The sequence below is a fragment of the Hippocampus bargibanti genome, linkage group LG03 (assembly GCF_051943395.1).
Source record: "Hippocampus bargibanti isolate YZ-2025 linkage group LG03, ASM5194339v1, whole genome shotgun sequence".
NCBI lineage: Eukaryota > Metazoa > Chordata > Actinopteri > Syngnathiformes > Syngnathidae > Hippocampus > Hippocampus bargibanti.
In genome coordinates, this window is record NC_142736.1 from 26,373,563 (window position 1) to 26,386,413 (window position 12,851).

Consider the following 12,851-nt stretch of genomic DNA (forward strand, 5'->3'; position numbering starts at 1 on the left):
GAATTTTGTTTGTGCAGGATTTTGGCGAATACCAAGAGAGTTACTATTCCGTGCAGACCACAGAAGGCGAGCAGATTTCCCAGCTCATTGCGGGTTACATCGACATCATCCTGAAAAAGGTGAGGCGTTCACCACCCTAGAAAACTTCTATCTCTCTACGGGAGATAAGATCTATTTGTTGAAGAACCTTTCGCGAAATTCAGCATTATTAATAACTGGATTTTTTTTCAACCCAAAACAAACTCGATACTATATTTCACAAACAAAAGATTAACATATTTTTCTCTTTTATGATGCCAATACAGAAACAAAGCAAGGATCGTTTCGGCCTGGAGGGTGATGAGGAAGCAACCATGCTTGAGGAATCTGTATCGCCTAAAAAGTAAGTCCGCGCGACACACCAAAAATAACAAAATATATGTTTTATTAGATTCATACAAACTGGCCTCTATAGTATTAACTCATTCAGTGCTATTCCCGAATTTATTCAGGAATTGCAAAGCATGACGTGGAACGCCATTCCCAAATTTATTCGGGTTTTGTTTTTTCTTGCGGGGTGTGCGTTTGAAGCTTCGGTCAGACATCTGGCAATGTTTTTCCCTTCCACGAGAGGACAGCATTTGCCTTTTGTACAGCCACCCCCATTTTAAGCTAAGATAACTCCACACCCATACAACCTAAGAATTAATGCTTTTTTTCTGATGAAAGAAGAGAGTCTAAGGTTTCTTACGCTTTATGAAGCCCTAAAACTCAATATTCTGTGGGTCCTGCAATTTGAGTGAAAGTGACAAAAACGCTGGAGCGGACACATATTTGCACATTGTCTGGCAGTGAATTAGTTAATATTAATATTAATACAGTACATTGAATTCATACACCATTGTACTTAAAATAAATATTTAACAGCTGCGAACTGGAAATCAACATCACCACCCACCCCCCAAAAATTACTGTGAAAGTCAGTTGAATGAGGACATAAAGTCTTTAGACCTTTTTAACTCATTCACTGCCATTACCTAATTTATTCGGGAACTGGAAATATGACGTGGAGCGACATTCCCATTTCTTTTTCTTGCGGGGGGTGCCAATAAATAATAATGATAATTCGTTACATTTTAAGAGCCTTTCAAAGCTCTCGAGGACACTTTACAGTCACAGACAAGCATAGGTACTATAATAAATAAAATACAATCACAAAAATAAAAATAAAGCGCTGGTCAGACCTCTGGCCATGTTTTTTCCCTTCCACAACGGGGCAGCATTTGCCTTTTGTAGAGCCACCCCCATTTCCAGCTCAGATAACTCCAGGCCCATATAACTAAGACACATTTTTGAACATATCTGGCAGTGAATGGGTTAATGTTGAAGAATAACTAATATGCAAAAGCTTCAGCGGCCGTCCATACTTATCAGTTGTGAGATGATAATATTAAGGCAATAGCACAATGTTATTGCATTCTAAAGAAAACACAAAAACAACGTATCACACCAAGTCCCTTTGCCCCCAATTTCCTCATTCATACCAACATAGTTCACTCAGCTATCCTCCAAGACTTCATTTCACCACAATAGCGCTTCCTCATCTCGATTTTATCCCAAGAGATAATCTCTCGAGGAAATTTTGCCGCACTGGGAAAGCGACGACTCGATACACACATTTCCTGATTAGACGCCGGGACTCATTTTGCCGCCCTCGTTTCAGTTTCCTGTGGAGGCGATCTCATCTTTCTTTTGTTTTGTTGCATGTGACTAACTAACGGTGCTCGGTCCAGGTCCACCATCCTGCAACAGCAGTTTAACCGCGTGGGCCGCGCGGAACACGGCTCCGTGGCTCTGCCCGGAGTGATCCGATCCGGCTCTATCGGCACCGAGTCGCTCAGCGTGGGTTCCATGCCGTCACCTCAGCAGCAGATCACTATGGGTCAGATGCATCGTGGACACATGCCACCGTTGGTAAGACCATGATGCCTCACGGAATGATTTAAGAGATAATTTTACAGAATGAGCGAGGGACTTTTTTTTAAAATTCCCATTTAAGTCATTCACTGTCATTCTCGAATTTATTCAGGAATTTAAAATAGGACATAGAGCACCATTCCCGAATTTGTTCGATAAAGCGCTGGCCATGGCCTCTGGCAATGTTTTTCCCTTCCATAAGGGGGCAGAATTTGGCTTTTTTCCATGTTAGCGCTTTATTCCAGCTTCAGCTGTTGTTAAAGCGCTATATAAACCAATATTTATCTATTGCATTGTATTTTGAACAGCCGCCCTCATTTCAAGCTCATATAACTGTAGACCCATATAATTTAGGAATTAAATCTGTTTTTCTAATGAAATAAGACAGTCTAAAGTTTCTTGCGCTGCATTTAATGTTTACGTAGTCCTAAAACTCAATATTCTGTGTGTCGTGGAATTCGAGTGACAATGACAAAAACCCTGGCACTGGACTGGACACATTTTTGAACATTGTCTGACAGTGAATGAGTTAATGATTATATACAACAGTCCTAAAATGGTTCAGGTCCTTCATGGAGATAAGGAGTTACTCCGTTACCATTGGAAAATTGACTTGGAAGATCTTCTGTTTCCTTTGCAGAGTTCAGCCCAGCAAGCTCTAATGGGAACCATTAACACCAGTATGCAGGCCGTGCAGAAGGCCCAGGTTGACCTTGGGGAGGTTGATGATCTGCCTCCATTAGGACAGGATATGGTATGTCCTGTTTTGATAATGAAGATGACCGCACCTATAGTACAACTTCACATACACTCTATGGACAAAAGTATGAAGTTTACAATGACGCTGTACTGTGTATCTCATGAATCCATGCACATTTTATGGTGTGTGCAGGCCTCCAAGGTTTGGATCCAGAACAAGATGGATGAATCCAAACATGAGATTCACTCTCAGGTTGACGCCATCACCGCAGGAACCGCTTCCGTCGTCAACCTCACTGCTGGTCAGTAGCCACCAACATGTTGTTTTTTTGTCGCTGTAATTCCTCTTTTTTCAAAATGTCACTTTTTGAATCCTTTCTCGCCATTAGGTGACCCGACGGACACGGACTACACGGCAGTGGGCTGCGCCATTACCACCATCTCTTCCAACCTAACCGAGATGTCAAAGGGCGTTAAGCTGCTGGCGGCTCTCATGGAAGACGAGGTGGGCAGCGGCAATGACCTGATGAAAGCTGCCAGGACACTAGCGGGAGCCGTGTCTGATCTGCTTAAAGCCGTGGAGCCAGCTTCAGGAGAGGTGAGGGGAATCGCTCGTTTTATGACCGCTTTATTTGCTATTCTTTAACCCAGGGGTGTCAAAGTCATTTTTTGCCGCGGGCCACATTGTTGTTACGGTTTCCTCTCGAGGGCCGTTCTGAATTTGGGGAAGCCATTAGAACGTCTCATCCCCTCCACATATTACATATCGAGCGCACAACAAATTGATCAATAACTTGTTTTCAAATTTGAGGTTAAAAATAATGACTGTTATTATGGTTTAAATGGGACCATTTGAAATTTGGGTTTGGACTTTAACAAGCAGTCTGGCACTTGACATGCTTGATTTACTTTCACGGGCCGAATAATATGATGTGAAGGGCCAGATTTGGCCCCAGGGTCTATACTTTGACACCTGTGCCTTAAACCAAAGATCTATTTGTCATGTTTAAAAACTGATTATCACCGAAATTTGTGTATCGTGTCATATGGGCAAAGAATGAAGCTGTTAATAAATATTAAAATATGTAGTTTCTCTGCTATATTCGATAAATCTTTTTTTAATTTTTCTTGATATTATTATTGCTAAACAATTACAGTAAAGTCTCGTTATATCGATATTCTCGGGAGTCGGAAAAAATATCGATATAAACGGACTATCGATATATCCGATTCTGCCGCATGTAAATTTCCTCCTTGCGTTCATAGAAATAGTATTGTAATAAGCAGTACTATCGATATAACCGATATCGATATAACGAGACTTTACTGTATTTATTTATTATTAATTTATTTATCTATCTTGCTAGCTAATTAGCTAGCTACATAGCTAGGTGGATAGCTAGCTATCTAGTTAGCTATCTATCTAGCTACTTAGCTAGTTAGCTAGCTAGATAGATAGCTAGGTAGGTAGCAAGCTATCTATCTAGCTAGTTACCTAGCTAGCTACCTTGCTAGCTAGCTTTTATTTATTTATTTTTACCCAGCATCATATTTTAGAGGTTAATACGTTATTTGGCACCTTATTTGAATTCACGTTAAATTATTACAAGGGTAGCAAGCATGTGTTTTTTTGTGTCACACAGTGCTTCTATATGATTATTTGTCTTTATTGTGTCCAAATTAACTATGAAAGCCTGACTGAAATGTGCAATCCCTCAATCTGTCTAGACACTTCACTAAACGTGCTTGTTTGTTGTGCTGAGTGTATAAAAACCTGTGACCGATGTGACGCAGTGGCTGCGAGGCATTTTCAGTCTTAAATGGAAGACAGCAAATGGCCCTTTGACTTGCGTACTAATGAATAATGGAGTTGACTTGTGCTGCAGGACTGTAACGATCGTCCTGACATTTGTTCAAAGGTGTTTGTTTCTCCTGCAGTAGGAAAAACATTTTTTCAGCTAATATAAAATGCATAGCCTTTATCAGTTCCTTTACTGTCGGTACGTGTGTGTGCGTGTGTCTAAGGATGGTGGAGAATTAAAGATGCTCTTTCATGTTGTAATATTTTGAAATGCAAAATTGAGGCAACGTGAAATACCTCAAACAGATTCACAAGGAGCCCTTTTTCAAGCAATGTATATGTGTATGTGTTTTAGCCCAGACAGACGGTGCTGACAGCAGCGGGTAGCATCGGCCAAGCCAGTGGAGACATCCTCCGTCAGATTGGAGAGAACGAAACAGATGAGAGGTTCCAGGTAACAATGGCGCTCATTCACTTGTCAAAATGGTGTGTTTCAAGCTGTGTGTACTGTCTACGCCTTCAGTTATTATGACTATTTTGAAATGGTACTCAAGTATTCCAAGGCTGTCCACCAATTACCGGTATATGACAGAAAGAGAAAACAATGTAAACTGACATTGTACAGTTGTAGTTATTGGATTGGAGTGGATTGGATTGGATTGGATTAGCTTTAAAGGACAACCGACGTCTCCGGACAAGTTGTGTCCATAATTTGTAAAATGGCTTAAAATGACTTCTACTGAGAGTATTTTACAAAGATTCCACCGCATATAGCTATATTTTACGTTTTAAGACTCACGCTGACTATTCAGGAAGTCTTGTTTTTAAATTGGTGACGAGTCCGTACATGACGTCACTAAAGGACCCCCCTTGACCGACAAAAAGACACATTGTAGCAGTCCTTCCATCACGTCAATGTATTTTGCTGTACTGTTTGTCTGAAAACCTTGTGTTGCACCCAAAAGCCGCCAGAAGAGGGCGTCCAAGCTCCATGGAAGGAATTTATCAGCCTGTGGAAACGAGCTGATTCATTCCTCACGGGAGCTTGTCGCCATTTTTGGGTGTGACATTCCCCCCTGCCCGTTTGCCTCAAAATGACACGGAATAAATTCTTTAATCGATTGCAAACATGTATGCTTTCCTCTTTAGAACTATTTGAATCATATTCATAACTGGATGTGTAACAAGAAAGCATATTCTCCGAATGTGAAGCCATTGTTTTGATTCTCCAGCAATGCAAGACGTCTTGTCACGAACTGGGGACGGGACTCTCTGAAAATGCCCAATTTGCAGCTCAATTTTTTGCAGATTTTGGACACTTTAAGTCATTTTTATTGGTGTTTTGCATTTGAATGAAAATATCATACTGCGTGTTTTGGGTATTTTAGATGCTATAAAGCGTTTTTCTGATGTCAGTTAAGAAACAAAAAAGTGACGTTGGTTGTCCATTAATTACTCTCACAATGGATAAATTTACCTTTCACAGCAGCAAAGTGATGAAAGTAAGAGGAAAGGAAGAAGTAGAAAAACAAAGCACAGGACCGGTTGTAAAGGCAGCCACTCTTGCGGTTCACCAGTAGATCAGGGAGGAAAAGAGATGGTCTCACATCTCCTGTGCCACGTAAATCCGCTTCAATTCCAAGATAAGATGAATACCACACTTTATAATAATAATAATAATAATAATAATAATAATAATAATCCCGCGACCCTAATGAGGAATAAGCGGTACGGAAAATGAGATGAGATGAGATAATAATACTAATAATAATATTAATCATAATAATAATACATTTTATTTATAAGCGCCTTTCAAAACTCTCAAGGTCACTTTACAGTCACAGGATAAGTTTATCTGTGGGTGAGCAGCGGCAGCCACACATGCCAGCGTTCACTTAACCCGGAATAACTCCAATAGATCGAAAGCTAGCTAACAAATGGATAGCTAATAGATTGTTATCTAGATAACTAGATAGCTAGAGAGCTAATAAATAGCTAACTAGATAGCCAGCTATCTAGATAGATAACCTGTTCCCCATTAATTGATAGCAAACTGCTAGATATAATATCAATTTAGTTGACCAAAAACCACATGCAAGAACATAAAGAATAATCTTCTATAATCAGTTAAGAGCTTGCATTATGATTCCAAACATGATTTTATTTCTCATCAAAACTCATCTTTATAAAATTCCCCCAATTTTCTGAAAAAGCTTGTGATGAAAAGCTGTGGGTGCAAAAATAGTTTTAAAATGGTTGTGCTTAAAAAAAAAAATATATATATATATATATATATATTGCCGTCCATGTGTGTGTGTGTGTGTGTGTGTGTGACATGGGGACATTGGAAATATGCGTTACGTTTCAAATAGAGTGAATGATTCGTTTGGCTTTGCTTCCTGTTCAGGATGTCCTCATGAACTTGGCCAAGGCAGTGGCCAATGCCGCCGCCATGTTGGTCCTGAAGGCAAAGAACGTGGCCCAGGTCGCAGAAGACACAGTTCTCCAGAACCGAGTCATCGCCGCTGCCACTCAATGTGCCCTGTCCACCTCGCAGCTGGTAGCGTGTGCCAAGGTACGACATCGACCGGAAGAGACCTTGTTCAGCGTTCACCTCTCTTTATCAACGTGACATTTCCTTTCATGTGCTTATAGGTGGTGAGTCCCACGATCAGCTCTCCGGTTTGCCAGGAGCAGCTCATCGAAGCTGGGAAACTTGTAGACCGCTCCGTGGAGAGCTGCGTCCAGGCTTGCCTCTCAGCCACAGAGGATGGAGAACTCCTCAAACAGGTTGGTTGTTATTATGTTTGCCAAGGCAGCCGCTTCACATTATCCATTTGGAAGTCATTTAAATGCTGAAAATAGATTAGTTAGGCTGACACATTGTTTTCTTTTAACTCATTCACTGCCAGACAATGTGCAAAAATGTTCCCACTCCAGTGCCAAGGTTTTTGTCATTGTCACTTGAATCCCAGGACCCGCAGAATATTGAGTTTTAGGATCACATATACATTCAATGCAGCGTAAGAAACCTTAGACTCTCTTCTTTCAACAGAAATAAAAAATGAATTCCTAAATTACATGGTTCTGGTGTTATATGAGCTTGAAATGAGGGCAGCCGTCCAAAATCCAATGCAATACGTACATCATAGTTTATATAGCGCTTTAACAACAGCTGAAGCTGGAACAAAGCGCAAACATAGACAAAAGGCAAAGGCTGCCCCCTTGTGGAAGGGAAAAGTCATTGCCATAGGCCATGGCCAGTGCTTTATCGGCACCCAAGCATTAAAAAACAAAACCCCAAAAAATTCGGGAATGGCGCTCTACGTCATACAGTAAAGTCTTGTTATATTGATAGTACTGCTTATTACGATATTATTTCTATGAATGCAAGGAGAAAATTTACATGACGCAGGATCGGATATATCGATAGTCCGGTTATATCGATTTTTTTTTTTCCGACTCCCGAGAATATCGATATAACGAGACTTTACTGTATTTTCAATTCCCAAATAAATTGATGAATGAGTTAATGGATCTCTGAAGCTCCGACAGAGATTGCCAGGTGTTTGCCATCTATCATTGTTCTGTTACTGGTGACTTGGTAGTGTATTTTTAAAACACTGCCTTGGGAATCGGTTAAAGTGATAAAAACGAGTCTCACGAGAAGTTCCCGTCACGTTTGATTAGGTGAGCGCAGCAGCCAGCGTGGTGAGTCAAGCTCTGGAAGATTTGCTGCAACACGTCCGCCAGTACACCTCCAGAGGGGAGCCCATCGGTCGCTACGACCAAGCCACCGACACCATCATGACCGTCACTGAGAGCATCTTCACCTCCATGGGAGACGCAGGTCACTCCAAAATACAAACTTTTTTTTTGTTAATCATGCGGTGCAGATTTCACAATAAAATGATCTTCTAATGGTAATCTACATCTTCCGCTGCATTCTTCACAGGAGAGATGGTCCGTCAGGCCCGGGTTCTAGCACAGGCCACCTCAGACTTGGTGAATGCCATGAGGTCGGATGCAGAAGCCGAGGTGGATGTGGACAATTCCAAAAAGTTGCTGGCGGCGGCTAAATTGCTGGCTGATGCCACCGCCAGGATGGTGGAAGCGGCCAAGGTATTTACTTAATTCAATGTCAGCATTTATCCACTGGCCACTCAACTACTTACACTACTCCTATAACGCTTGAAATGCGTAGTTTAAAATTCAGTTTAAAATTTCAGTTTGGGGCGGCTCTGTAGTCGAGGAGTGAGCACACTGGGTTCACAGTGCAGAGGTTGTTAGTTCGAGTCACGCCCCGGCCTCCCTGTGTGGTGCTTGCTTGTATTCCCCGGGCCGGCGTGGGTTATCTCTGGGTTCACCAGTTTCCTTTCACATTCCAAAATATGTATGGAAGGCTGATTGAACACTCTATATTGTCCCTAGCTATGAGTGTAAGAGTGAATGAATTGTCTCTCTAAGAGCGAATGGTTGTTTGTCTCGGTGTGCCCTGCGATTGAAAGGAAACCAATTCATGGTGTCCCCCCGCCTATAGCCCGAAGTCGGCTGGGATAGGCTCTAGCACCCCGTAACCCTCGTGAGGATAAAGCGGTCTGAAAAATGATTGGATGGAATTTCAGTTTGTGAGTGAAAATTAACATTTATGATATTAAAAAAAACATCAAATAGCCAATCACATGTTTTTAAGTTTTGCCAAAAAAAAGATCACGGAGACTGTCCCAAAAAGTTTTGACATGAAATTCTAAATTAAGCAAGTGTTGGGTGATTTAATAAAAGCCTGGCTGGAGCTGTGTCAAAATAGAACAGATTCAACTTTGAACAGCAAAAGATCAATTTAACTCATTCACTGCCAGACGATATGCAAAAATGTGTCCACACCAGTGTCAGGGTTTTTGTCATTTTCTCTCAAATTTCAGGACCCACCTAATATTGAATTTTAGGACTAGATAAACATTCAATACAGCGTAAGAAACCATAGACTCTTTTCTTTCATCAGAAAAAAAAATATTTAATTCCTAAATTATATGGGTCTGGAGTTAGCTTAGCTTGAAATGGGGACGGCTGTACAAAAAGCAAATACTTCCCCCTTGTGGAAGGGAAGAAACATTGCCAGATGTATGACCGGCACACACACCCTGCAAGAAAAAAAAACAAAGCCCAAAGAAATTTGGGAATGGCGCTCCGTGTCGTATTTTCAATTCCCAAATAAATTTGAGAATGGCAGTGAATGAGTTGTCTGGACAGAAAATGATGCACATTTCCTCACAACACCCGCCCAGTCCAGTCATCCTACATTGCGTCATTACAGCACACGATCAGCAATAGCTGTATATGATGCAATACTTCTTATATCACTGTCAAGTTTGTTGTTTGATTCATGACCTCTACCAAAATGAAGTAATTTTGATATTTCTCTTCTATTAAAACCCATGGAGTAGGCAGTGAGTGAGTAATAGCTTCCTCATATAAAGTCATTCTTTCCGTAAATTGGAGTTAAAAATATGCGACCTGTCACCGAACTGCACTTTTAGTTTGACATTTTAATTAAGTCTGGAGAGGATTATAAAACAAAACTGTTCCTATGCTCATTGTCTCTCTTTGACACCACTCATTTGGTTCTGGATCGTGATCAAAGCCCCCAAAACATCCCCAAACTGGAAGTTGTGCCTGACGTGTATGAATGTTAAGTCATTGCCATTTCAAGTGCGGCGTAATGCAGCTCACTTGCTGTTTGATCCAAATTTAGCCGGGTTACTAACCCTGAACAAATCACTGTCACCCTACACTTGGTACTCATCTTAAACCTAAAAGCGTTGCAACTAATAACATGCCGACTTGAAAACTTAGTACAGTGAGACGTCAACTTACGAACTTAATTGGTTCCCAGACAGAGTGGGTAAGGCAAAAAGTGTGTATCTAAAAAAAAATTCCCATAGGAAACCATTAAAATGGGAATAATTTGTTCCCGGGTTTCCATAAAATATACTTTTCAACTAAATAAGCCTTAAAACTACACACAACATACCTTATTCTATGTATATTAAATGTGCTATTGTATTGTAATGAAATAAATACACTGCATTGAATCATAAAGTCACTTTATTTACATTTGTGATGGTCATTTATGGCTTGATGGAATGGAGTTGGAGGTTGAAGGTCAAAGAGAATTGCTGTTTGGAAAGAGAGGCTCATGACATGAGGACTGTAATTAAAGAAATAAACTGTACTGTAAAATAAAGTTTTATTTACCTTTTTGATGGTCGTTGATGACTTATGGAAGGAGAGTCACCTTCCATAAGGACTGTTGGTAACTTAACATCTGGTGCTGTTCGGTCGTGTGCTTCCGCCAAAGATCACTCTGCCAGCCGTGGTGGGTGTGTATTATGAAAATAGTGCTTATTATAAGGTTTAATTGTCATAAATTTGACATTTGTAAGACGAAAAGTTTGTAAGATAAGGTGTTTGTAAGTTGAGGTCTCACTGTATAACATATGGCATGACACCTTTGACAAAAGGTTAACATACTGCAATAAGACAAAGCGTGAGTCATTGAGGAAATTAATTAATTTGTCAACTGGATCAAATCACTTTCCATCATGACAATGAACAGATGGCTTTCAGCTATTTACTTTTGAATTAAGCCGTTACATATTCCTCCTTATTTGGGCACTGTTGTCATGGCGATGATGGAACTGATAAGATTCAAGACTTCTAGACACTGCTTATTGTTTTATCCCGACGCCCCTGATCCATTTCTTCCTGTTATATTGTCATAGCAGAAAGTGCCTGGAATTTGAAACGCTTGTTAGTGTTGGCCTGCTCATGGAAGTCGTGTAGTTTAGTCCCTCAGATTAGCGCATTTTGCTAATTATGGAAATGATCTGTTCTGTCAAATCAGCTTTAACAGGCAGAAGGCAGCAATGCACTCGACTGGCCTGGAACGAAATTTACCAACAGCTGGTCATGATATCTGAATTGTCTGTTATCCGTTCATTCATTCATTCATTCATTCATTCTGGGCCATGTCAAGCTCTTTAAAACACCAGTTTTATTTGTCCACAGTGTCTTTATGATTTTTTCTGCCCTGAAACCAACATAATAAATTGCTAACCTTGTGAGGAAAAGCTATCCAGAGAGTGGCTCAACTGTGACCTAATACTTTTGGTCATACGAGGGAAAGTGAGGCCAATAAACTCAATGATTTGAAATTAGACATTCTGACCATTGCTTATCAATACACATATAGAATACCCTTTTTTTTGGTCCGGGAATTCAAGTTGCTAAAATTGTACTTTTGATTTGGTAGATGCTGTGAGCAGTAATAGAAGTATCTGTGTGTGTGCGTGTGTGTGTGTGTGTGTGTGTGTGTGTGTGTGTGTGTGTGTGTGTGTGTGTGTGTGTGTGTGTGTGTGTGTGTGCGCACGCGTGCGTGTGTGTGTGTGTGTGTGTGTTTGCTTGCGTGTGCGTATTCGTGTGCGTTCCCTCAGGGTGCAGCGGCCTATCCTGAGAATGAAGATCAGCAGCAGCGACTGAGGGAGGCTGCCGAGGGTCTTCGAGTGGCGACAAATGCTGCTGCTCAGAACGCCATCAAGAAGAAACTGCTCAACAGACTGGAGGTCTGCAATGATAACATTGATGGCTAAGTGGGAAGAGAGTACTTGGGATTTAAAAAAAAATAATAATAACAATAAAATTAAAAAAGGAAATGCGTGTTTTGTACTTCAGAATGCTGCGAAGCAAGGTGCGGCGGCCGCCACGCAAACCATCGCTGCTGCTCAGAATGCCGCCGCCTCCAACAAGAACACGGCCGCTCACCAGCAGTTGGTTCAGAGCTGCAAGGTGAGCATGATTGGATTATATAGTGAATGTCAAATAATTATTATAATTATTATTATAATTAACTCATTCGCTGCCATTCCCAAATTTAAAGTGTGACGTTGAGCGCCATTCCCGAATATTTTCGGGTTTTAGTTTTTATTGCGGGGGGGGAGGTGCCGATAAAGCGCTGGTCAGACCTCTTGCAATGTTTTTTTTTTTCACTTTCATGAGGGGGAGGCATTTGCCGTTTGTCCATTTTAGCGCTTTCTTACAGCTTCAGCTATTGTTAAAGTGCTATATAAATCAATATGTATGTATTGTACTGTATTTTGTACAGCTGGCCCCACTTGCACCTCAGATAACTCCAGACCCATATAACTTAGGAATTAACTCTTTTTTTCTGATGAAAGAGAGTCTAAGGTTTCTAACGCCGTATTGAATGTTCATGTAGTCCTAAAGCTCAAAATTCTGTGGGTCCTGCAATTTGAGTGAAAGTGACAAAAACCCTGGCACTGGAGTGGACACATTTTTGCATATCCTCTGGCAGTGAATGAGTTAAATGTATAAATTC

General features: G+C 40.8%; 1 protein-coding gene across 2 annotated transcripts in view; it reads left to right on the forward strand.

Moving 5' to 3' along the window:
• Positions 1-12,851, forward strand: part of LOC148900842 (talin-2) — a 108,701-nt gene that overhangs the window by 59,535 nt on the left and 36,315 nt on the right. For both annotated transcript variants that reach the window (XM_088992835.1, XM_088992836.1), the window contains 13 exons: positions 18-119; positions 306-382; positions 1,773-1,953; positions 2,597-2,710; positions 2,849-2,957; positions 3,045-3,253; positions 4,812-4,910; positions 6,864-7,031; positions 7,112-7,246; positions 8,147-8,306; positions 8,412-8,578; positions 11,950-12,078; positions 12,188-12,301. In XM_088992835.1, the coding sequence (XP_088848961.1) occupies positions 18-119; positions 306-382; positions 1,773-1,953; positions 2,597-2,710; positions 2,849-2,957; positions 3,045-3,253; positions 4,812-4,910; positions 6,864-7,031; positions 7,112-7,246; positions 8,147-8,306; positions 8,412-8,578; positions 11,950-12,078; positions 12,188-12,301 (1,764 nt within the window). The remainder of the gene's footprint in view (positions 1-17; positions 120-305; positions 383-1,772; positions 1,954-2,596; positions 2,711-2,848; positions 2,958-3,044; positions 3,254-4,811; positions 4,911-6,863; positions 7,032-7,111; positions 7,247-8,146; positions 8,307-8,411; positions 8,579-11,949; positions 12,079-12,187; positions 12,302-12,851) is intronic.